This window comes from Choloepus didactylus, chromosome 10 (genome assembly GCF_015220235.1).
Source record: "Choloepus didactylus isolate mChoDid1 chromosome 10, mChoDid1.pri, whole genome shotgun sequence".
Classification (NCBI taxonomy): Eukaryota; Metazoa; Chordata; class Mammalia; order Pilosa; family Megalonychidae; genus Choloepus; species Choloepus didactylus.
Genome location: NC_051316.1, coordinates 124654635 through 124679354, shown reverse-complemented (window position 1 = coordinate 124679354; position 24720 = coordinate 124654635). Strand labels below are relative to the sequence as shown.

General features: G+C 42.8%; 1 protein-coding gene across 6 annotated transcripts in view; it reads left to right on the top strand.

Moving 5' to 3' along the window:
* Positions 1–24720, top strand: part of INVS (inversin) — a 259001-nt gene that overhangs the window by 223370 nt on the left and 10911 nt on the right. For 5 of the 6 annotated variants that reach the window (XM_037798544.1, XM_037798545.1, XM_037798546.1 and 2 more), the window contains 2 exons: positions 19555–20269; positions 24118–24347. In XM_037798544.1, the coding sequence (XP_037654472.1) occupies positions 19555–20269; positions 24118–24347 (945 nt within the window). The remainder of the gene's footprint in view (positions 1–19554; positions 20270–24117; positions 24348–24720) is intronic. The other variant, XM_037798547.1, reaches the window with a different exon arrangement.

Genomic DNA, 24720 nt, shown 5'->3' with positions numbered 1-24720 from the left:
CTTTCTCTAACTAACCAGCAGATGGTGTCTGTGAGTCACCTATATCCCTTGAGTCAGTTCTCAACCTTTTTTCCGCTTTGTGTGGGGAAATGATTCTTGTGGGTTCAGTTGGAGAACTCAGTTTGGGTGTGTTGCTGGAGCTGTCCGCCCTGAATGTGGGGCGTGTGTACGGGTGGCCAGGGAGGAAGGGCAGTTCTAATGTTCAAATCCCCCCGGATCCCGGAGATTCAAGGCCGCCGCACAAGTCTAAGCCTTCATTTCAGTTCAGCCCCAGCCTCTCACTCTCGCTGATCCATAAACCACCGGACTTGGCGTAGCGTCCCTGGGTTCTCCGAGCAGATCCCCCCTCCCAGCCACGCTTCCCCAGTAGCTCAGCCAAGGGAAGGCCGTGCTACGCCATCAGTGCGCGCCGTCCCACAAGGGAAGCCCTGGGCCGCCGGACCGTATGGCGGCGCACTCCCAGCCCGAAGCAAAAATGGCCGAGCGGGGCGTCTCAGCCCCCTCCTCCTTGCACCGTTCCTCCTTCCCAGCTCCGGGACAACTGGCTGGGCTTTGGACTGTGGGAACAGCCCAGGGCAGGAGTTTATCCAGGCCTCTGGGGCTAGCTGCTAGTCGCGGGGTTTCTTTCTGCTTCCGGCTCTCCCCTCCGTTCCCCCAAACCCAAGGGTATCTGCTGCGGGCTATCTTCCCGGCCAGACAGCAAGAAGCCAGCCCAGCCCCCTCTTGCTGTGTTTTTCTGCGTGGTTCCCACAACTGCTACTGGAGCTGCTCCTTTTTTTTTTTTTTTTTTTTTATAACAGCCAGCTGGTCTCCATACGCTGAACCCTGGCTTCCCCAGCCCGCCGTGCGGCTGCGGGTCTTCCAGCCAGCTTACTCACTCGTTTCAGAATGCTGACTCCCAGTTTCACCAAGTGTACGGCCCCTCTGGAGCTAGGAGCCCTCATCCAGTTGGTGCATTGCTGTAACCGGTGTTCTAGGTCACTTTCTGGTTTTTAGCTAGTGTTTTTCATGGAGGCGTTTTTTTCGCCCTGTCTCAGCTAGCCGCCATCTTAGTTCTCCCCAGTTCCATCAATTTTTGTTTAATGTATTTTGAGGCTATGGTATTAATACATACTAATTTACAGTTATATCTTTTTAACAAATTGAACCTATCACTGTGAAGTGTCCTTCTTTATATCTTGTAATATTTCTTGCCTTAAAGTATTCTTTGCCTGAGGTTAAGATATTCACACAAGCTTTCTTTTCGTTCATGTTTGCATGGTATATTTTTTACATCATTTTACTTTCAATCTTTCTGTATCCTTTTACTTTTAATGTATCTATTGCAAACAGAAAGTATGTGGTTTTTTAATCCAGTCAGAAAATATTTCCTTATTTAATAGGAACATTTAGTCCATTTACTCTTTTTACATAAATACTGATATGTTTGGGTTTAAATTTAGCAACTTTACTATTTGCTTTCTATTATCCTAAATATTTTATTTCTTTTGCTCTCCTTTCTGTCCTCCTTTTGCAGTTGATTTTGTGTCTGTTTCTTTTTTTTATTTTTTATTGTAGACTATAACATATATACATAAAAGTGACAACTTTCCAAGTGCAATTTAACAGGTAGAGGGCAAATTTCAAAGAATATTATAGGTTACAATTCCACAGTTTCAGTTATTTCCTTATTATGAAATATAACATATATATAAAAAGGTAATATCTTTCAAAATATGATTTAACAATTACTTATATAGGAAACTTCCAAAGTGGTTATGAGTTACAGTACCATAGTTTCAGTTATTTCATTATTGTGAAATATAACATATATACAAAAAGGTACAGCTTTCAAATTACAATTTACCAAATAGCTATAGAACAAATTTCAAAGTCAGTTCCACCATTTCATTTCTTTCCTTCCGACTATTCTAATACCCTAGCAACTAAGAAAAAGAAAATTATATAAATATTCAGTATTCATAATCCTTTGTTACATTCCATCTTGTCTGTTGCTACCCCTTCCTCTAGTTTAATCACTTTCCTGATCTTCAGGGATGTCTAGGCAGTGACCACCCTAACCTGTTCATGTTGAAAAGTGGTGTCAACTTTATGAGCAAAAGGGATACATCTAGTTGATGTTCTTGAAGAGGCTATTGCCTCTGGGTTTGGGGACTTAGCTGGCGTAGGAGCACTCTGAAGCATTAAGTATCTGACGAATAAACTTAGTGAGTGAAACTTTTATGGAGCCTCAGATAGGGATCCAGGTATTCTTTAAGGTGGTCGGGACTGCTGTTGACTTGGGCTTATCATGCTGTGGTCACTTGGCATATCTAGGTGAAACTTGCATAGGAGTAACCTCCAAGACAGCCTCTTGACTCTATTTGAATTCTTTTAGCCACTAAAACCTTATTTTGTTGCCTTTCTTTTCCCCTTTTTGGTCAAAAAGGCATTCTCAACCCCTCAATACCAGGGTCAGGCTCATTTGCAGAATCCATGTCCCACGTTGCTAGGAAGGCTCATTCATTTAGGGGTTCCTGTCCCACGTCGGGGTCGGGGGGGTGATGAATTTATTTGCAGAATTGGGCTTAGAGAGAAAAAAGTCCACATTTGAGCAACAAAAGAGGTTCTCTGGAGGTGTCTCCTAGGCATAATTACAGGTGGATTCAGCCTCCACTTTACAGCCATAAGTTTCACCAGAGCAAGTCTCAATATCGCAGGCCCAACTTAAAAAGTAGGGGGTCCTAAATTCACATAGCATATGTTATATCCACAATAATCTATCCATATCTCACACTATCATCACTCAGTTGTACAATCCTCATCACTCTCCATTTTAAACAATTCTCATGACCCAAAACATCTCACAGCTCTTGTCTGCTCCCAATTATTTGTCCCCAGTATTTGTGTAATATTAGTATGGAATTCCTATTAATTATAACCCTAGTATACAATTCTCTGTTTTCAACTCTCTGTGCTAGTGTCATACGTTAGAAGCATATCATGCAAGCACCTGTCTGTATTTGTGGTGCTGATCTGTGGGAAACATGCTTTTAAATAACCTCTTTCATTACTATTCGCCTTCAGTGCAACTCTTGATACTTATAATCCTATTAACAAACAATCCTCACCCCTGTCCATTAGCACACCTTTGAATTCACCATCATTAATATATCTGAACGTATTAGATTATCATTCCCCCCTCACTAGCTACTGTCTGTCACTAAGTCCTCAATATTCTTACATTATAAGACATTGATTTTACATTGTTCAGATAGTTCATAGAAGTGGTAATATACAATATCTCTCCTTTTGTGTCTGACTGTTTCACTCAGAATTATGTCTTCAAGGTTCATCCATGTTGCCATGTTTCAAGACCTTGTTGCTTACTACTGCTGTGTAGTATTCCATTGTATGTATGTACCACATTTTGTTTATCCACTCATCTGTTGAAGGACAGTTGGATTGTTTCTGTCTCTTGGCAATTGTGAACAATGCTGCTCTGAACATCGGTGTACAAATGTCTGTTCGTGTCACTACTTTCAAATCTTCTGGGTATATACTGAGAAGTAGGATTACAGGATTATAGAGTAATTCAATATCTAGTTTTCTGCAAAACTGCTAAACTGTCTTCCAGAATGGCTTTACCATTATACAGTCCCACCAGCAATGAATAAGAGTTCCAATTTCTCCACATCCTCTCCAGCATTTGTAGCTTCTTGGTTGTTGGATGGCAGTCATTCTTATTGGTATGAGATGATATCTCATTGTGGTCTTAATTTTCATCTCCCTAATAGCTAGTGAAGATGGACATTTTTTCATGCAGCTTTTAGCCATTTGTATTTCCTCTTTGGAGAATGTCTTTTCATATCTTTTGCCCATTTTATAATTGGGCTGTTCTACTATTGTTGTTGTGTTCTAGGATTTCTTTATATATGCAAGATATTAGTCACTTATCAGATACATGGTTTCCAAATATTTTCTCCCCTTGAGTTGGTTGCCTCTTCACCTTTTTGAAAAATTCCTTTGAAGTACAGAAGCTTTTGATTTTGAGGAGTTCCCATTTATCTGTTTTTTCTTTCATTGCTTGTGCTTTGTGTGTAAGGTCTAAGAAGAGACCTGCTAATACTGGGTCTTGAAGGTGTTTCCCTACGTTATCTTCTAGGAGTTTTATGATACTGTCTCTTATATTGAGGTCTTTGATCCTCTTTGAGTTAATTTTGAATAGAGTGTGAGGTGTAGAGGTCCTGTTTCATTCTTTGTGTCATGGCTATCCAGTTCTCCCACTTGTTGAAGAGACTGTTCTGTCCCAGTTCAGTGGATTTGGGAGACTTGTCAAAAATAGGTCAACTGGATATCCGGGGGTCTATTTCCGAACTCTCAATTTAACTCCATTGGTCAATATGTCTATCTTTATGCCAGTACCATGCTGTTTTGACCAGTGTGGCTTTATAGTAGGCTTCAAAGTCTGGAAGTGTAAGTCCTCCAACTTTGTTCTTTTTTAGGAGGTTTTTGGCAATTAGAGGCCCCTTTCCCTTCCAAATAAATTTGATAACTAGCTTTTCCAAGTCTGCAGAGTAGGTTGTTGGAATTTGGATTGGGATTGCATTGAATCTGTAGATCAGTTTGAGTAGAATTGTTATCTTAACAATATTTAGTCTCCCTTATCCATGAGCATGGAATATTTTTCCGCAGATTGAGGTCTTATTTATTTTAGTAAAATTTTGTAGTTTTCTGTGTAGAGGTCTTTTACGTCCTTGATTAAGTATCAGCTTAGGTACTTGATTTTTTTAGTTGCTATTGTCAACAGAATTATTCTTATTTTTTTTGGATTGCCTCTTCAGTTAGGTCATTACTAGTGTATAGGAACATTACCGACTTATGTGCGTTAGTCTTATATCCCTCTACTCCGCGGAATTTGTTTATTCGGTCAAGTAGCTTTGGAGTCGAATTCTCAGGATTTTTCAAATATAAGATCATATCATCTGCAAATAATGACAGTTTTACGTCTTCCTTTCCAATTTGGATAGCTCTTATATCTTTATCTTGGTGAACTGCTTTGGCTAGAACTTCTAGCAAAATGTTGAATAGCAGAGGTGTTAGTGGCCATCCTTTTCTTGTTCCCAATCTTAGAGGGAAGGCTTTCAGCCTCTCACTATTGAGTACTATGCTGGCTGTGGGTTTTTCATATATGCTCTTTATCATATTGAGAAAGTTTCCTTTAATTCCTGCCTTTTGAAGTGTTTTTATCAAAAAGGGATGTTGAATTTGTCAAACGCTTTTTCAGCATCTATTGAGATCATTTGATTTTTCCCTTTTGATTTGTTAATGTGTTGAATTACATTAATTGATTTTCTTATGTGGAATCACTCTTGCATGCCAGGAATGAACTCAACTTGGTCATGGTGTATAATTCTTTTAATGTGACTTTGGATTCAGTTTGCAAGTATTTTGTTTAAGATTTTTGCATCTATATTCATTAGGGAGATTGGCCTATAGTTTTCCTTTCTTGTAAGTGTCCTTATCTGGTTTTGGTGTCAGAGCAATATTAGCTTCATAAAAATGAGTTAGGTAGTGTTCCTTTTTCTTCAATTTTTTTGTAAGCATTTGAGCAGAATTGGTGTCAATTCTTTTTGGAAAGTTTGGTAAAATTCCCCATGAAGCCATCTGGCCCTGGGCTTTTATTTGTAGGTAGCTTTATGATGACTGATTGGATCTCTTTGCTTGTGATTGATTTGTTGAGGTCTTCTGTTTCTTCTTGGGTCACTCTAGGTTGTTCATGTGTTTCCAGGAAATTGTCTGTTCCTCTAAATTGTCTAGCTTGTTGGCAAACAGTTGTTCATAGTATCCTTATGATTTTTTTTTTTTTTTATTTCTTTGAGATCTGTAGTAATTTCCACCTTCTCATTTCTGATTCTGTTTATTTGGGTCTTCTCTCTTTTTTGACTTTGTCAGTCTAGCTAAGGGTCTGTCAATCTTGTTGATCTTTTCAAAGAACCAACTTTTGGTGTTATTTATTCTATTGTTTTGTTTTTTGTTTTTGTGTTTTTTTTGTTGTTGTTCTCCATTTCATTTATTTCTGCTTTAATCTTTGTTATTTCTTTTTGTCTGCTTGCTTTATTTGCTGATCATTCTTCAGCCTCTTCAGTTGTTCATTTAGGCCTTTAGTTTTAGCTCTTTCTTCCTTTTTGATATATGCATTTAGAGCTATAAATCTCCCCTCAGCACCACCTTTGCTGCATCCCACAGATTTTGATTTGTTGTGTTCTCATTTTCATTCATCTGTAGATATTTACCAGTTTCTCTTGCAATTTTTTCTTTGACCCATTGGTTGTTTAGGAGTGTGTTGTTTAACCTCCATATATTTGTGGAAGGTCTGGTTCTTTGGTGGTTGTTGATTTCTAATTGCATTCCACTGTGGTCAGAGAATGTGCTTTGAATAATTTCAATCTTTTTAAATTTATTAAGGCTTGTTTTGTGCCCCTGCATATGATCTATCCTGGAAAGTGTTCCACGGGCACTAGAGAAGAATGTTTATCCTGGTACTTTGGGATGTAACGATCTATAAATGTCTATTAAGTCTAATTCATTTATCACATTGTTTATGTTCTCAATCTCCTTACTGGTTCTCTGTCTAGTTGTTCTATCTATAGAAGAGAGTGGTGTATTGAAGTCTCCTGCTATTATTGTAGACATGCCTATTGCTCCCTTCAGTTTAGCCAATGTTTGTCTTGTGTTTTGGAGCTCCTTGATGAGGTGCATAAACATTTTTAATTGTTATTTCTTCTTGGTGAAGTATCCCTTTTGTTAATATTTAGTATCCTTCTTTATCTCTTATGATATCTTTGCATTTAAAGTCTTTTTAGTCTGATATTAGTATAGCTACCCCAGCTTTCGTTTCATTGCAGTTTGAGTGGAATATTTTTTTCCATCCTTTCACTTTCAGTCTCTTTGTGTCACAGGGTCTAAGATAAGTCTCTTGTAAACAGCATATTACTCAATCATATTTTTTAATCCATTCTATCAGTCTGAATCTTTTAATTGGAGATTTTAATCCATTCACAAAGTTATTACTGTGAAGGGAGTTCTTGAACCAGCCTTATCCTTTGGTTTTTGTTAGATCTGTTTTTTTCCCTCTCTCTTTTTTCCTTTAAGTTACTCTTACTAAAAACTCTTCAGTTCTATGCTCTTCTCCAGACCTCTTTCTCCGTTCTTTTCTTTCTCAGCTGGTAGAGCTCCCTTTAGTATTTCTTGCAGGGCAGGTCTCTTGTTGACAAATTCTCTCAGCATTTGTTTGTCTGTGAAAGTTTTAAACTCTCCCTCAATTTTGAAAGAGAGCTTTGCTGTATAAAGAATTCATGGTGGCAATTTTTTTTTCTTTCAGAATCTGAAATATGCCATACCACAGCCTTCTTGCCCCCATTATGCCCACTGAGTAGTCAGTAGTTAGTCTTATGTTTTTTCCCTTGTGTGTGGTGGATCACTTCTCTCTTGCTGCTTTCAGAAGTCTCTCCTTCTCTTCAGCATTTGACAGTCTAATCGGTATAAGTCTCAGAGTAGGTTTACTTGGACTTACTCCTTTTGGAGTTCATTGGGCATCTTTGATTTGGATATTTATGTCATTTAGAAGGGTTGGGAAGTTTTCCCCACACTTTCTTTGAATACTCTCCCTAGCCCTTTACTCTTCTCTTCCCCTTCTGGAACACCAGTGATTCTTGTATTTGTGTGCTTCATGTTGTCCAACATTTCCCTGAGATTCATTTCAAATTTTTCAATTTTTTTTTATCATTTGTTCTTCTGTGCTTTCACTTTCCATTACCTTAACTTCAAGTTCGCTAATTCGTTCCTCTACTTCTTTAAATTTGGTGTTATGTGTCTCAAGAATATTTTTAATTTGATCAACGGTATTTGATACTTGTGTGTGCTACTTTGATTAATTGCTCCAAATTTTGTGTCTCTTCCAGCCTTTGTTCGTTTGGCTTATCCATATCTTCTCTATCCTTCAAGTGATGTAATTTTCTGCTGGCTTCAGGGCATTTACTTTTCTTCATAGGGTTATTTTTGCAAGTGCAGAATTAATTGAGTATTTATGTATAATTTGGTTTGCTGGAGTGCAGTTGCCCTAACCTACCAGCAGGTGGAGCTCTCAAGCAGGTCTTACCTGAATTTCTTCCATGCACTGGGCAGAGTCCAAACCAGGTGGGGAACCAATCAGTACTCTAGATCTCCATGTGCTCTGGGGAATCCCGGTCCTGAGGCTGCAATGTGGGCCCCAATAGGCAGGCAGGGAGCTTGATCAAGGGCACCCCACAGGTGGGCCCTGCCTGCTGGTCTCTGCTTGCCTCGTGCCCGCAAGTCTCTGGGGTGTGGGAAGGGATCCCAATCACCGGTATGGTGCCTCTTCCTTCCCTGCTTCTCACTGTAACAACCCCCGGACTTCTGTGTTGGGGGGAGAGCAACCGCCGCCTGCCGGGCTCCCTCACAGGAGCTCCCTGCCACTGAGCTGTGGAGGATCACCCCCAGAAAACTGTCCAGGTAGGGGCACAGGGAAGGAGAGCTGCTGCCCACTCCCTTGCCAAGTGGCAGTTTTGCTGCTGCTGGCCTGGGGGAGGGTCCGGATAGGGAACACAATCACCACGTCCCTCCAGGCACCGTCTCTCCTCCGTTTTTGTTGGGTGTCCCCTCCATGTACTGTGGGGGACCCTCTGTGGCCAGTCACTCCCCGGAACCACGGTTCCTGGTATCCTCCGGCCCCTCTCTAGTTACTCTGACGGAGAAGAAGCCTGTTCTGCCTCCCCTGCTCCACCATCTTCCCCTTCATTTCTTTCTGCAACTGATTTTTAAAAATTATTATTTCACCTCTCTTCCTCTATTAGCTTGGTAATTGTGTACTTTTAGTCTTCTTTTACTGGTTCAGATTTCACTATGAATTCCTGATTTATCAGATTCAAATATTACCAGGTACTTTTATCTTCTTCCTGGACAGTGCAAGGATCGTAGAACATTTTACTGTCATTTACAACCACCCACAATTTGTATGCCTTTGTTTTGTGGTATTTAAATCTCTATATTTCAAACCCCATGAGACATTATAATTGTTTTTATTTTCTACAAATTTTAAATCCCACAAATATTGTCATTGTTTTATACAGTCAATATTTTCCAGATTTACTCATATTTACCCTTTTTTTGTTGTCCCTCTGTGCTGGTTTGAATGTATTATGTCCCCCAGAAAAAGCCATATTCTTTGGTGCAATCTTGTGTGGCAGACATTTTAGTGCTGATTAGATTGGAATTCTTTGAGTGTTTCCATGAAGATGTGCCCCACCCAACTGTAGGTGATAACTCCCACTGGATAATTTTCATGGAGGTGTCACCCCGCCCATTCAGCACAGGCCTTGATTAGTTTACTGGAGCACTATATAAGCTCAGACAGAAGGAGCAAGCTTGCTACAGCCAAGAGGGACACTGAAGAAAGCACAGGAGCTGCAGATGAGAGACAGTTTGAAGATGGCTGTTGAAAGCAGACTCTTGCTCCGGAACACTTAATAACATTAACATTCCATTTTATAGAGTGACCACAGTTGCTTATTCATTCATTTGTTGAAGGACATCTTGATTGATCCCCTTTTTGGGTGATTATGAATAAAGCTGCTATAAGCATATGTGTGTGGGTTTTTGTGTGGACATAAGTTTTCAATTCAATTGGGTAAATACATAGGAGTGTGAATTGTAAGGTAAGACTATGTTTAGCTTTGTAAGACATTGCCAGACTATCTTCCAAAGGGGCTGTACCATTCGCATTCCCACCAGCAATGAATAGAGTTCCTGTTGGTTGGCACCCTCAACAACATTTGGTATGGTTAGGTTTTTTGGGTTTAGTCATTCTAATTGGTGGTATCTCTTTTTTATTTGCAATTCCCTTATGACATTTGATGTTGACATCCTTTTTATGCTTGTTTGCCATCTATGTATATTTTTTGGTAAGATGTCTACTCAGATCATTTGTCCATTTTTAACATGGGTTGTTTTCTTGTAAAGGCTTGCTGAGTTTTAAAAGTTCCTTTGTATATTTTAGGTAGATGTCCTTTATCAGATATGTGCTTTGCAGATTTTTCAGTCTGTGGCTTGTGTTTTCATTCTCTTTGGTATTGGCATGCTCTATCTTTCTCCATCCCTTTACTTTTCATCTGTCTGTATCTTTATATTTAAGTGGGTTTCTTGTAGACCAGTGTCTCAGTTTCCTAGAGCTGCCATAACAAAGTACCACAAAATGAATAACTTAAGATAAATTTATTGTCTCATAGTTCTGGAGGCTAGAAGCCCTAAACCTGTAGGAGAGAATCCTTCCCTGCCTCTTCCTAGCTTCTAGTGATTTTCCAGCAGTCCTTGGTCTTCTGTCTCTGCCTCATTCGTCATATGGTGTTCTCCCGTGTGTGGGTGTCTCCTCTCCCCTTCTTACAAGGACCTTAGGTGTGGTGGATTAAGGCCCACCTGGATCCAGCGTGGCTTCATTTTAACTAATCACATCTTCAAAGACCCTATTTCCAAATAAGATCACCTCCATGGGACGGGGAATATATCTTTTTGGTGGGATGCAGTTTAATCTATAACAACAACATATAATTAAGTCTTGTAGTTATATCCATTCTGATGGTCTCGGTCATTTAACTGGAGTATTTAGGCTATTCACATTTAAAATGATTATTGCTATCTACCAAATTTGTAACCATTTTCTATTTGTTGCATTGTTCTTTGTTTCTTTTTTGTGTGTTTTCCCCACCTTTTCTGCCTTCTCTGGTTTTGATTATTTAGTATAATTCCACTTCCTCACTTCTCTTAGTGTATATAGTTATGATGAATGCACAACTATATGATCATACTGTGAACAGTTGATTGTACACCAAGGATGATTGTATCATATGTGAATATATTTCAATTAAACTGAATTTCATTTAAAAAATAAAATAAAAGATTAAAAAAAAATTATACTTAACTTTAAAAAAACTTTTAGTGGTTGCTCTGGAGTATTGCCAATTCTTCCTTCCCATCCCATTTACTGTTGCTGTCGTTCATTTCCCTTAATCATAAGTTATAATCACCCATTATATTGTTGCTATTATTACTTTGAATAGGTACCAATTACATCAATTAACAGTAAAAAATAAAAGATTTTACCTTCATTTATTCCTTTTCTGATGCTCTTCCTTTAGCTCTGACCAGTCTCTGACGTATTTTCCTTCTCTCTGAAGAACTTCTCATAATATTTCTTGTAAAGCAGGTCTACTGTTGACAAATGCTCTTATCTTTTGTTTATCTGTGAAAGTCTATTTCTACCTCACTTTTTTTTTTGAGGTCATTTTATTTTATTTAAATATATATATATTTTTATTGAGATTGTTCACATACCATATAACTATCCAAAGATTCAAAGTATACAATCATTTGCCCATGACAGCATCATACAGCTATACATCCATCACCATAATTAATTTTTTTTTAAATTTGTAGAACATTTTCATTACTCCAGAAAAGAAATAAAGACAAAAAAAGGAAACTCAAATCCTCCCATACCCCTAACCACCCTCCCCTCCATTATTGAGTCATAGTTTTGGCATAGTACATTTGTTACTGTTGATGAAAGAATGTTAAAATACTACTAACTGTAGTATATAGTTTGCAGTAGGTATATATTTTTTCCTATGTGCCTCTATTATTAACTTCTAGGTATAATATCATACATTTGTTCTAGTTCGTGAGAGAGATTTCTATTATTTTTATAGTTAATCATGGACATTATCCACCACAAGAGTCACTGTTTTATACATTCTCATCTTTTAACCTCTGTGCCAGTTTGAATGTATTATGTCCCCCAATATGCCATTATCTTTGATGTAATCTTGTGTGGGTAGACATATCAGTGTTGATTAGATTGTAATTCTTTGAGTGTTTCCATGGATATGAGCCCCACCCAACTGTGGGTGATGACTCTGATTGGATAATTTCCATGGAGGTGTTACCACACCCATTCAGGGTGGGTTTAAATTAAATCACTGGAGCCATATAAATGAGCTGACAGACAGAAGGAACTCAGTGCAGCTGTGAGTGACATTTTGAAGAGGAGCTACAGCCAAAAGGGACACTTTGAAGAATGCACAGAAGCTGAGAGAGTAGCTGCAGATGAGAGACAGTTTAAAGATGGCCGTTGAAAGCAGACTCTCACTCTGGAGAAGCTAAGAGAGGACAAACACCCTAAGAGAAACTGAGAGTGACATTGTGGAGAGGAGCTTTGGCCTAGAGAGGAAAGTCCTCAAAAAAAGCCATTTTGAAACCAGAACTTGGAACAGATGCCAGCCACATGCCTTCCCAGTGAACAGAGGTTTTCCAGACAACACTGGCCATCCTCCACTGAAGGTACCCGATTGTTGATGACTTACCTGGGACACTTTGTGGCCTTAAGACTGTAACTTTGTAACCAAATAAACCCCCTTTATAAAAGCCAATCCATTTCTGGTGTTTTGCATCTGGGCAGCATTAGCAAAGTAGGACAACCTCCAGCTTTCCTTCTGGTGACATACATAACTCTGGGCTTACCTTTCTGCCATCTTCACACACTTTTCAGCACTGTTAGTTATTCTCACAACATGCTGCCATCACCCCTGTCCATTTCCAAATGTATAAGTTCACCCTACTTGAATGTTCTGCTCATAATAAGCAACCACTCCCTGTTCTTTAGCCTCCTTCTATATCCTGGTAACTTATATTTCATGACTATGAGTTTACATATTGTAATTAGTTCATATCAGTGAGATCCTGCAATATTTGCCTTTATATATCTGTCTTATTTCACTCAGTATAGTGCCCTCAAAGTTTCTTCATCTTCCCCTTTCTTTTAAGATGGTTTTGTTCACACACCATACATTCCATCCTAAGTAAACAATCGTTGGTTCCCTGTATGGTCACCATCACCACTACCTATATAAGGACATCTCCATTTCTTCCCGAAAGAGGAAGGAAGAGTCAAAGAAAGCAGAGAGACAAAAGAAAAAGAAAAGAGAGAAATAAAACAACAACAACAAAAAACATGACAGCTAGAAAGCAACAAAAGGAAAGATAGCATTAACCTAAGGTAGAATAAACAGTCAGACAACATCACCAATGCCACCCATGCCCTACCCCTATTCCCCACCCCCCATATGCATTTAGCTTTGGTATACTGCCTTTGTTATATTAAAGGAAGCATAATACAATGTTTCCATTAATTATAGTTTCTAGTTTGCATTGATTGTATTTTTCCCCCAATCCCATCCTATTTTAAACACCTTGCAATGTTGACATTCATTTGTTCTACCTCATGTAAAAACATACTTGTACCTCTTATTACAATCATTGAGCACCCTAGGTTTCCCTGGTTTACACAGTCCAAGTCTTTATCCTTTGTCTTTTGTTCTGGTGTCCCACATGGTCCCAACCTTCCTCTTTCAACCATACTCACAGTCATCTTTGTTCAGTGTACTTACATTGCTGTGCTACTGTCTCCCAAAATTGTGTTCCAAACCTCTCACTCCTGTCTTTTCCTTTCTGTCTGCAGTGCTTCCTTTAGTGTTTCCTGTAGAGCAGGTACCTTGTTCACAAACTCTGTCATTATCTGTTTGTCTGAGAATATTTTAAGTTCTCCCTCATATTTGAAGGACAGTTTTGCCAGATATAGGATTCTTGGTTGGTGGTTTTTTCTCTTTCAGTATTTTAAATATATCACCCCACTTCCTTCTTGCCTCCATGGTTTCTATTGAGAAAGCCGTACATAGTCTTATCAAACTTCCTTTTTATGTGATGGATCACTTTTCTCTTGCTGCTTTCAGGATTCTCTCTTTATCTTTGATGTTCGATAATCTGATGATTAAGTGTCTTGGTGTAGGCCTATTCAGATTTATTCTGTTTGGGGTACGCTGTGCTTCTTGGATTCGTAATTTTATGTCTTTCATAAGAGATGGGAAATTTTCATTGATTATTTCCTCTTTATTGCTTCTGACCCTTTTCCCTTCTCTTTTCTTTCAGGGACACCAATAACATGTACATTCCTGCATTTCATTTTGTCCTTAAGTTCCCAGAGATGATGCTCTTATTTTTCCATTATTTTCTCTATCTGTTTTTTTGTGCGTAGGCTTTCAGGTGCCTTGTTCTCAAGTTCCTGAGTGTTTTCTTCTGCCTCTTGAGATCTGCTGTTGTATGGTTCCATTGTGTCTTTCATCTCTTGTGTTGTGCCTTTCATTTCCATAGATTCTGCCAGTTGGTTTTTCGAACTTTCAATTTCTACCTTATGTATGTCCCGTATTTTTATTATATGGGCCATCTCTTTTGCCATATCTTCCCTAAACTTTTTGAAGTGACTTAGTAGTAGTTGTTTAAATTCCTGTATCTCCATTGAAGTGTAAGCTTTTTCCTTTGACTGGGCCATAACTTCATTTTTCTTAGTGTAGGCTGTAGTTTTCTGTTGTCTAGGCTTGGTTTCCTTGTTTACCCCAATCAGGTTTTCCCAGACCAAAACGGGCTTTAGTCCCAGAAAGAAGAACTATTCAGTATCCAGTTTCCCGAGAGTATGTCTTAGAAGATTGATATACCCTGTGAGGCCTCAGGTCATTGTGCTTTTCTGCCCAGCAGGTGGCGCCTGTCAGCCTGTAACTCGACTGGCGTAAGGAGGTGTGGCCCGTCACTGTTTTCCCCCAGGCTCTGGGGTCTGGCACTGAATGGAAGGCAGGTAGTAGAGCTGGGCCCCACCGCTTTCCTCTTAGGGAAGATAGAACCCCTCGGGAGAGGTCATTAGCATTTCAGTGGTCTCTCTCTGCCTGTGCTATCTCCACCCTTGTCCAGGTCAGAGCACTGAGAACTGAAAATGGCTGAGGCTTTCTCCACACACGGCAGCTTCTCCTTTCTCTTACCTTCTGGTTCCGTTCTCTCCCTCACTTTTGAAGGGCAGTTTCATAAGATTAAGAATTCTAGGTTGTTAGTGCAACACTAATTATTTCCCTACATTCTCTTGTTGTTGTTTGCATGGTTTCTGACAAGAACTCGAAAATAGTTCTTATCCCTGTTCCTCTGTAAGTGAAGTGCTTATCTTTTCACTTCTGGCTTCTATCAAGATTTTCTGTCCTTAGTTTTCTGCAGTTTGAATCTCATATGCCTTGATGTCAATTTTTTGTTATTTATCCTGCTTTATGTTCTCTGACCTTCCTGGATCTGTGGTTTGGTCTCTGTAATGAATTTTGGGAAATTCTCAGCCATTATTACTTCAAATATGTATTCTGTTCCTTCTACTCTTTCCCTACTGGTATTCCTGTTACTCATGTTACACCTTTTGTAATTGTTCCACAGTTCCTGGATATTCTGTTCCATTGTTTTCCCTCTTTGCTTTTCAGTTGGAAAACTTTCTGTTGACATATCTTCAAGCCCACTGATACTTTCCTTAGCCGTGTCCAGTCTGCTGATGAGCCCATCAAAAGCATTCTTTATTTCTGCTACAGTGTTTTGATTTCTAGCATTTCCTTTTGATTCTTTTTTATTTACCATCTCTCTGCTTATGTTTACCTACCTGTTCTTGCATGTGGTCTACTTTTTCCACTAGTACCCTTAACATATTATTTTAAATTCTCTGATAGTTCCAGAATTTGTGCCATGTCTGAGTATAGTTGTGTTGCTTGTTTTCAGACTTCATCTTTTCCTGCCTTTTACCATGCCTTGTAATGGTCTGTTAAAAGCCAGACATGATGCAATAGGGGGCTTCAGGTTTCTCTAGTTTCCTTGTATTTTTTATTCAGTCCTGTTTCCTTTGGGTTTCCCTAAAAACTGCTTATTAAATAAGTTCTGTGTCTTACAGCTGTCAGCTGTAACCCACTGTGATCAAACTGGAGCCCTGCTGAAACTGCAGTATAGTGAAGGTGAGAGTATGCATCCTATAATCTTATGATTAAATCATGGTTTTTCAATGGGCTTGAGTCACTGGGCTGTAATCTTCATAAGCACTTCCTAGCCTCTTGTTCCCGTCCCGTCCAGGCCAGAGGGGCTGGAGCTTGCTGATTGCCCTCCCCCAGGTCAGATAAGGCTCTGGTGTTTTCCCTCAGGGAAAGCAGACCTTTGTTAGGGCCTGTATTGAAATGGTTGCTTGTCCAGAACACAAGATTTTTCTCTTGTTCTTCACCATGAGTACTTTGAGGGGTTTCTGGAGGTAAAACCCACAAAAATGTGGGCGGTGCCCCTAAGATGAACCCCCATGAGTTCTAAATTCCCAACTTGGCCCATTCTCGGCTTCTTGGTCAAAAGCACCATTTAAGTGTTCCTACCTGCTACTGGCTCCAGCAGCTTCTGCTTCGGTAAAGCTGATCTCAGCTGTGATTCTCCATATTTGCCTGTCTCTACAGATCTGGGGGCAGCAGTTTGCCCTGTGACCTTAATTCTTTGACAAATCCAAGGAAAGTTATTTTTAGGTTTTTCAGCATTTTCCTTGTTGTGAGGATGGGAGTGGTGACTTCCAAGTTCTTTACATGTTGGGGTATCTTTTTTTTAAACTTTATTTCAAAATAGTTTCAGACATACAGAAAAGTTGCAAAAATAGTTCCCATATAGCCTTCACCCAGCTTCCCTTAAAGTTAGCATCTTATGTAACCATTAGCACAATTATCAAAACTAAGACTTAAATTAACATTGGTACAGTGTTAGTAACTATAGACCTTATTTGAATTTCACCATTTTTTTCCACTGAAGTCCTTTTTTCTGTTCCAAGATCCAATCCAGGATCTCATCCTGCATTTAGCTGTTATTTTTTCTTAGTTTCCTCCAATCTGTGACAGTTCCCAGTCTTTCCTTGTCTTTCATTACCGTGATACTTTTGGAGAGTATACTTCAGTTATTTTGTGGAATAGTACTCAGTTTGTGTTCGTTTGATGTTTTCTCCTGCTGAGTTTGAGAGTTAAATAAAATGGCCTCCTGTATTGGGCATTGCTAGGAGAAGACCCAAGAAGGGTTTGCCCAGAAGACAGAACACTGACCTGCAGGGGTTTTTTGAGAAAACTGAACACACCCTACAGGGTTGCTGATAAGCAACACCTGGTGATAAAACCAATTTCTGAAAGGGAGAGAGAGCTTATCAGAATGGGACAAGCAGACCATATAATTGATGTATATTTATTCCCACTTTGTAGACCCCGCCCCCCAGTGGGAGCTGAATGTCAGCCAATCCAAACATTTCCTTACTTCCACGTTTGCCTTACCATGAGCTTCCCCTTTCCACCCCCTTAAGGAGGCTCCCTTCTACTTATGAATGGGCTCACTCAGTAAAGCCGTGAGAACCTGAATTAACTGCATGGAAAGTTTTCTTTTATCAGGTGCATAGTAGCATAGGTAATTTGTTGTCCAGTATGTCTTATCACTAGTGATGTTAACCTCCATCGTTTAGTTAAAGTGGTGTCTGCTGAGTTGCCCTCTAAAATTACCTTTTCCTTTTGTAATTAATTCGTAGGGGAGATACTTTGAGACTGTGCAAATATTCCTGTTTCTCCTTAAACTTTGTCCACTAAGGTTAGCCTTCAAAAAATTATTGTCATGTTTGCCTAATAGTGACTTTTGAGTTTCCCTCATTCTTTCTATAGTTATTAATTGGAATTCTTCTGTAGGAAGATCTGACTCTTCTCTACCCTAATTATTTATGAACTTTCTTACCTTGGGGCATCATCATAAGATATTCCAGGCTCATCTTGTATTCTTCCTGCCCCTTTCCTGGAATCATCCTCTTTACCAAGGAATCCTGATTCCCTTTATTGGAGAATGGTATTTAGAAACCAACATCTAGGCACTAGGCCTTTTTATTGCTATTAGAGTGTCATTTCGCGTAAGCTGTCTTCTGTGGTCAGAGCTATGAAATATCTGTTATCTATTTCTGTAGTTGATAGGTCTAATTTCAGTCAACATCACAGTTTATTCTAGCCTTCCTTCTTTCCTTATTTGAAATTTATTTCTCCAACAGTGACAAATCTTTGTCATTATTTACTTAACTTGTTCAATCCTAAAGCACACATAAAGTAGTTTCAACATTGCTAACCTATACTCCTGTAAGAAACAAATTTACTAATTTAGAATATGGTATTTATGCACATTATTTTTGTCTTTAGCCTTACAGTATTAAATAAAAATATGGCTTTTCAAAGTTACTTAGGTTAGCTTTTTCTCCTTCAGCCCCTTCAGTGTGGTTATGTTATTCATTTGTAATACAGTTAGCTTCATTTCTTATTGCTTTCATTCCATTTTGGGTTCTTCCCACGTTCTGGTTGGTTTTAACTGTGTATTATTTGTGGTGTATGGAAACGTTAGAATGGCTCTAAGAGTCACAGCTGCACCACTGGATGCTGCCCCCTCAGCGCCCCGCGGCCCCCGGCCCACCCCTGGAAACAGGTTTCTCTGGTTTCTAGTTTATCCTTCCCATAGCTCCTCTTCTGCACGGATGAGCAGATAAGTACGTGTGTATTTCCTGTAGAGTAGCATATGTTACTTACTCTTTTACATTTAATTTTAAGTGTTTCTAAAAACACCCTGTCTGGATGACCTGCATGTCTCTTCTGTTGTCTCTTCCTTACCCCCAGCCCTCTCTGTCTTGTCTCTTTATCTACCTGCATATTTTTTAGGAGTTGAACACTTGACTATAAAAAAATTATAAAGTAATCTGAGGCTGGGATGATTTTATCCTCCTCCAGAGCGTATTTACACAGGCAATTAGGGGCACTAGTAATCCAAGATCACCTTACTTCAGTTTCCAAGGCTGAGGTGATGCAGTGCTGGGCCGCAGTCCCTGCGAGAGCCAGTCTCCTCCCAGGTCACCTTCCCCACAGCACAGCTCCCCGGGGGACCAATCTAAAGGCACCTTGTCCAAAGGCCCTAGTTCCCCAGATGCCTTCCTCACCTCGCTGGGTTACCGGAGTCTTCTGTATCTCGGTCCCGCAGTTCCTTCTGGCCTTCCTGGCTCTCGGATGCCACCGGACGGGTGGTTTGTATATTGTGTCCGGCTTCTCTGTTGTCCTTCGTGGAGTGTAGGCCTGAATTCTATTACAGAAGCAGAAGTGCCTTCAATGCATTTTAAATTCATAGACTAAATCTTTCATGCCAGATGTTGTACTTCACATTTTTTATAACATTTATTATTTTCTCATTTAAAAAACTTTCTCTCAGTGTGTTTGTGTGTATGTGAGCTGGATCACCTCACACACTTATTGCTCTGAATTTCAGTTTTCTATTTGTTTTTCACCTATAGGGATTTCCTTTATTTTCTTGAAGGCACAATAGTGCTGTTAAAGGGATGTTCATTATATTTTAGCCAACATTTCTAGGTGTTTGCAGTGGGAAGATTTCAGGTTATCTAACCTACTGGATTTGCTGGAAACAGAAGCGGAACACCTTCCCTAGTCATAATCACCACTCACGCTGACACTACAGGACAAATCTGAATATTTCATGTGAACAAATGAGTAGAATTGCCAAACTCTGCAAGTTTGGGGCAATAAGTATTCTTCCCCTTTTCCTTGTCTCCCCAAGAAACATCCAGAGAGCACTGTAAAGGCCGATCTGCCAGTGTCCACTTCAGCCGCAGGGAGGGCAGCGATGGCAGCAGGACCCCGGGACCCTCCTCGGCTGAGCAGCCCAGAGGTGAGGCAGCCGGCGAGCAGCCGCATGGAAAGGGGAAGGGCTCCCTGAAGCAGCCCCCCGGTGTCAGAGAGGCCGGGCCCGACGAGGAGGTGAGCCCCAGCAGAGCGGCTGCAGGCCTGCCACAGCAGGATGGCCCCTGGAGGCCCAGCAGGCGGCAGGACACCATGCCCAGGGCCAAAGGTGCCCCTCAGAAAAGGCGTGTTCATGAGCTCAAAGGAGGAAGGTGCTCTCCCGCTGGTTCCAGCCGGCCTGGCAGTGCCAAGGGGGAGGTGGTCCATGCTGGGCAGACCCCTCTCCACCATCGGGCACCAAGAAGCAAAGTGCCGCAGGACAAACTCGCAGGAGGGGTCCCCTCAGATCTGCCCTCGAGTGCGGAGGTGGTGCGGGCAGGACCCAGGAAGTCGGGGACACCTGCCCTGGGCAAGGACGCTCAGCTCTCTCCAGAGACTGCTCCGCTGGCTGGCCCCACCTCGGGGCAGAGTGTGAACATTGACGTCCTCCCTGTAGAGCTCCGACTTCAGATAATCCAGAGGGAACGAAGCAGGAAGGAGCTGTTTCGCAGAAAGCACAAGGCAGCTACCACCATCCAGCGCGCCTGGAGAAGGTAGGGGGTTGGGCGCTGCAGCCCCGAAAGTGACGGCCCTGTGCGCGCTGCTGTTTCCCTTGAATTGGTCGTGTGGCCTATTTTCTTGAGCCTGCCCATGAAATCCACACATGTAGATCCTAGAAATTGACACTGTGTAAGCTATCAGGAGGGCACTGTCACCCAGCAAGATGGGAAAGCATCCAGGATAGAGCGGTGTAAGGGAAAGAGCCCTGGGTTTGAACCAGGGAGGCCAAGTTGCAGGTGAAGCTCCAACAGCCTATCTGACCTTGGCAAATCAGTTGGCCTCCCTGGCAGTCTGAGTTTCCGGTGGCTGCTGTAACAAAGCACCACAAATTGGTTGGTTAAAGCAACAGAGATTTATTCTCACCCAGCTCTGGATGCCAGAAGCCCAAAATCCAGGTGTGGGCAGGACCTGGCTCCCCAACCCTTGTAAGGACACCAGTCACAGTGGATGGGGGACCCACTCGTGTGTGACCTCATTTCAACTTGCCTAATTCCATCTGAAATGACCCTGTTTCCTAATAAGCTTTCATCCTGAGGGACTGGAGAGTAGGAATTCAGTGTATCTCTTTGGGGGACACAGTTTAACCCATAATACTGACCCTCGGTTTCTTTCCATCTGTAAAATGGAATTTACCAGTTGCTGTGTCTGTCCCGTTTATATGACAGTTGCTGGAAGGAGATAACGTGCGCCTCGTAAACTCTAAAGCACAACACACCGAAGATATTTTTCTTCTTTATATTATGTCTTTAGTACCCAGGGATTATTCATATCCCAAATACCTCCACTGGGGTCTGGATGTAGTAGATTAAAGGACTGAAATTTATTACAAAAACTCTTCTGAGCATCTACCAAGCTCAGAACACAGGGGAGGTGCTGGAGCTGGAGGAAGAGGCTGTGCTGAGTCCCAGTGACAGTGACTGATGGTGGAGATGCTTCTAGGACCACGGGACTCCTCTGCCAAGAGCTCACACTTGTCACACGATCTTCTTCACTCTGGAGACCCCACTGGGGCCTAACTTTAGACCAGGCTCAGCAGGGTAGGGGCCCACTGCCACCGGGGAGGCTTCCTGGGGCATCATGCTGAAGGCGGCTCAGTCCAGAGTGGTGACAGGGCTCCGGCTCGCCCAGCCTTGTGCTGACGCTTCCTCACGTCCGTTCATGCTCTCGGCGATGGACCTAGTTCTCTCTCAGGCCTGATCCCAGCTCATCCCTGCCACACTGGGAAGCGGGCACAGGGATCAGCAGTCCCTCTTTGCAGACCGGCAAACTGTCTTGGGGAGGAAAAATGCGTGTGCCCGCGCCACGGTCCGGGTGACGTAGCTGGAGCAGGTGGGGACGGGCCACCTGCCTGTCATCTTGTGCTCGTCACGGAAGCCACATGGGGTGACGGTACTGTCATTACTTGTGTCCACACCAGCAGGCAGTGTTTGGCAGGCACTGTGCTAAGTAGTTTTCCATGTACCAGTGCGTGTAGTCCTCGCAAGAGCTCTGTGAGGCGGGTGCGCCTCTGATCCCCGTTCAGCAGATGAGGAACCTGGAGCCTGAGGTGGGGTCACTCGCCAAGGCTTTGGGCCGTGACTCCTCTGAAGCCACAGATAGAGACGGCCATTGTGGGGAGCGTTCCAAGACAGGCCCTGGCCACCATCCCAGAGAAAATTCCTTAAGCATTTCAGCTGAAACCTGGGTCTACACAAGCCACAGAGGGTTTACCCCTCCAGGTCCACAGCTGCTCCCTGGCTGAAAGGCATCCCCTCTGCCTGTCGGGTCTTCAGCTCCTTTGAAGAACTGGGGGCTGACAGGTCCTGTCGGTAAGTGTCCATAGGAGCAAATGAGCCTTCCGTCACTCCTCCCAGGAACAGTGGGCTCACAGTCTCGCGTGCCCAGCTGGAGGCAATTATTCAGGGCCCTCAGGCTGAGCCATTGTGGATCCTGAGGTCTGGACAGCGACTCCCAAAGGGCATCACAGATGCTGCACGCAGTGGAAGGTCATGTCTGGTGACATTAAACACACTTTCAGTGCTTCTGCTCTGTCCTTGCACAGTGGGCCAGGCAGCACAGCTTGGGAGCCCTGAGGGATGAGACTGGGCACAGGGCTTGGCACCTAAGTGCTCAACAAATGCAGGCTCTCAGAGGGAACGTGTGGAGGGTGGAGAGCAAGGCTGCAAAGTCCACAGGGGTGGGCTGAGCAGATGGAACCTCAGGCCCCGAGAAAACGGAGCTTAGTCTTAAAATTAGGCGTGAGTTTTATTACCAATCAAGACTTGACTTTTTAAAGACTGAAACCAGATACTCGGACAAGCTGAGCTGGCTGGAAGGGTGCCCTGTAAACACTGGATTTTCCCCTGGAGGTGTGTGAGCCACCTTCTGTCAACTTTTCTCCAGCTCAGTCAGGTGAATTAACAAGGATGAGCTGGGCCAAGAAAAGAGCCCTGAGCCCAGGGCTGAAAGGGACTCAGGCATGTGAGGATTCTCTGCAAACCCGGAGCACATGCTCCTGAGACGGGGAGAAGAGGGGCCGTCTGGTCACCTGGATGCAGACTTGTGGTCTCCACCCCAGAGTGGATTAGTGGGAGCTGAGCTCACTGAGAGCCGAGGCCCATGGCGTCAGCGGCACCTGGGCTTCCCACAAGTTCTCTGCCCACAGGAGCAGAGAGCACGTGGCAGACAGACCCCGAGCTATGGCACCGTGCTGCCCCGTAACCGAGCTTGTCTTTCCAGGTGGCCTTTTGGAAACATGTACATACTGTAGTAGAGGGAAAGAAAAGGAAGACTCATTTAGTTTGACTGAAATCAGCCTTTGGGGAAGGAAGGCTGAGGCTACATCAGGCACTGACAAGGAGCTTTTGGCAGATTCAGAAAGATTATTTCCTTTTTGGTATATTGTAAAATATAGCTCAACCTGTAGTCATTATTGCAGCTACAGAAAATGAACCCTGAGTCAGCTGTCCGTTGGAGGCTCCAAAACACTCGTGTTCACTAGATTTGGGGTGCATCACTGGCAGTTCATTGGGCTAGAAACCTTCCAATCAACACTAGACGTGAAGGAGCCGCCGTCGCCCTGCCCCTCAGCTCCCTCCCACTCCAAGCTCTGCCCTCCAGCTGGATGATCCAGCCTATCTTCCTCAGCCTCTCTGGGCCCCCATCACGTACAGAAAACAGACCAAAGTCCTTAGCGGGACTGGGCCAGGCTCCTCCTGGCTCTAGCTGTGCTGTATGAGCATCTGCGAGTCACTCAAACCTTTCGGAGCCTAATGTCTACCTGACAGGGTCACTGTCAGCCTGGTTCAGAGGGCAGGTGCCTGGCTTACAACAGGCCCTCAGCAAATGTTGGCCTCTCCACAGCATAACCACAGCCCCTCCTTCCCTCACCACCCACAAGGCTTCCTGGTTTTCCTGCCCCAAATCTCTGCTTACGTTGACTCTGTGGCCAGGAACACCCTTCCCACCTGCTGAGCTCCTACCCATCCCTTACAACCATCCTTTAAATTCCAGCTTCGTGAGCCACAGCAACCTCCACCCCATCCCTCCTGTGCCTGCCCCACCCCACAGTGCTCCCTAACTTGCAGAGGCCTTCTCATTCTGCACTTCTTTGGTCACCCATTGATCAGCCAGTCCCTCTGGAGGGCAAGGACTGACCCGACTGATTTCACCAAGTTCAGGAAATATTTAATGGTGGAAAAAATTCAACACGCTGCCACTGAAATGAGGAACAGGAGTGTGAGTGAACCTCCCCAGAGTGCAGCAAATATTCTTTAAATAACTTGTAGGAACCTTAACGAAATATCCTCAAGACCATGATCTGGTAAGTCTTAAAGTCTCTCCCCTTCTCTGTTCCCACTAGCTACCTGCTCAGGAAGCACCTGTCCCACCTCCTGTGTGTGAAGCAGCTGGGAGCCGGAGACGTGGACCGATGGAACCACGAGTGCGCGGTGCTGCTGCTCCAGGTTTGGAGGAAGGAACGGGAACTAGAGCCTCTGAAGCCCTCCAGAGAGCGCAGATCAGCCAAAAGTCCACCCAAGGGCAGCTCAGGCGCAAAGTCCACCAAGCACTTGGTGCTCAAGCAAATCTACGGTAATCCTTTTTGCGGGCCCCTGGCAGTTTATGAGAAGCACCCCCAGAGAGTGGCACATCAGAACCCAAAAAGGGATTTAACTATATTGGGGAAAGGAACTTTCTTATTCTTCTTCCAAGCACCAAGAGAAGTCTCAGCACCACTCTTAGTGCTTCTTCCTCGGCAGTTCCGGTCACATTTGACTCCGTGAGGCATCCTGGCATCCCAGAGAGCCTTCCATCGGGGAGCTTCTCGGCTGGGCTTCATGACTGAGAACGTCACTGTTGCAATCTCTACAGACCCCTGCATAGGTCTTCCCCTCGCATTAGCCTCACTAGGACGTTCCCTATGCTCAGAAGTATAGGGTTGCCCAGCGTGAGAATGTCCCAGACC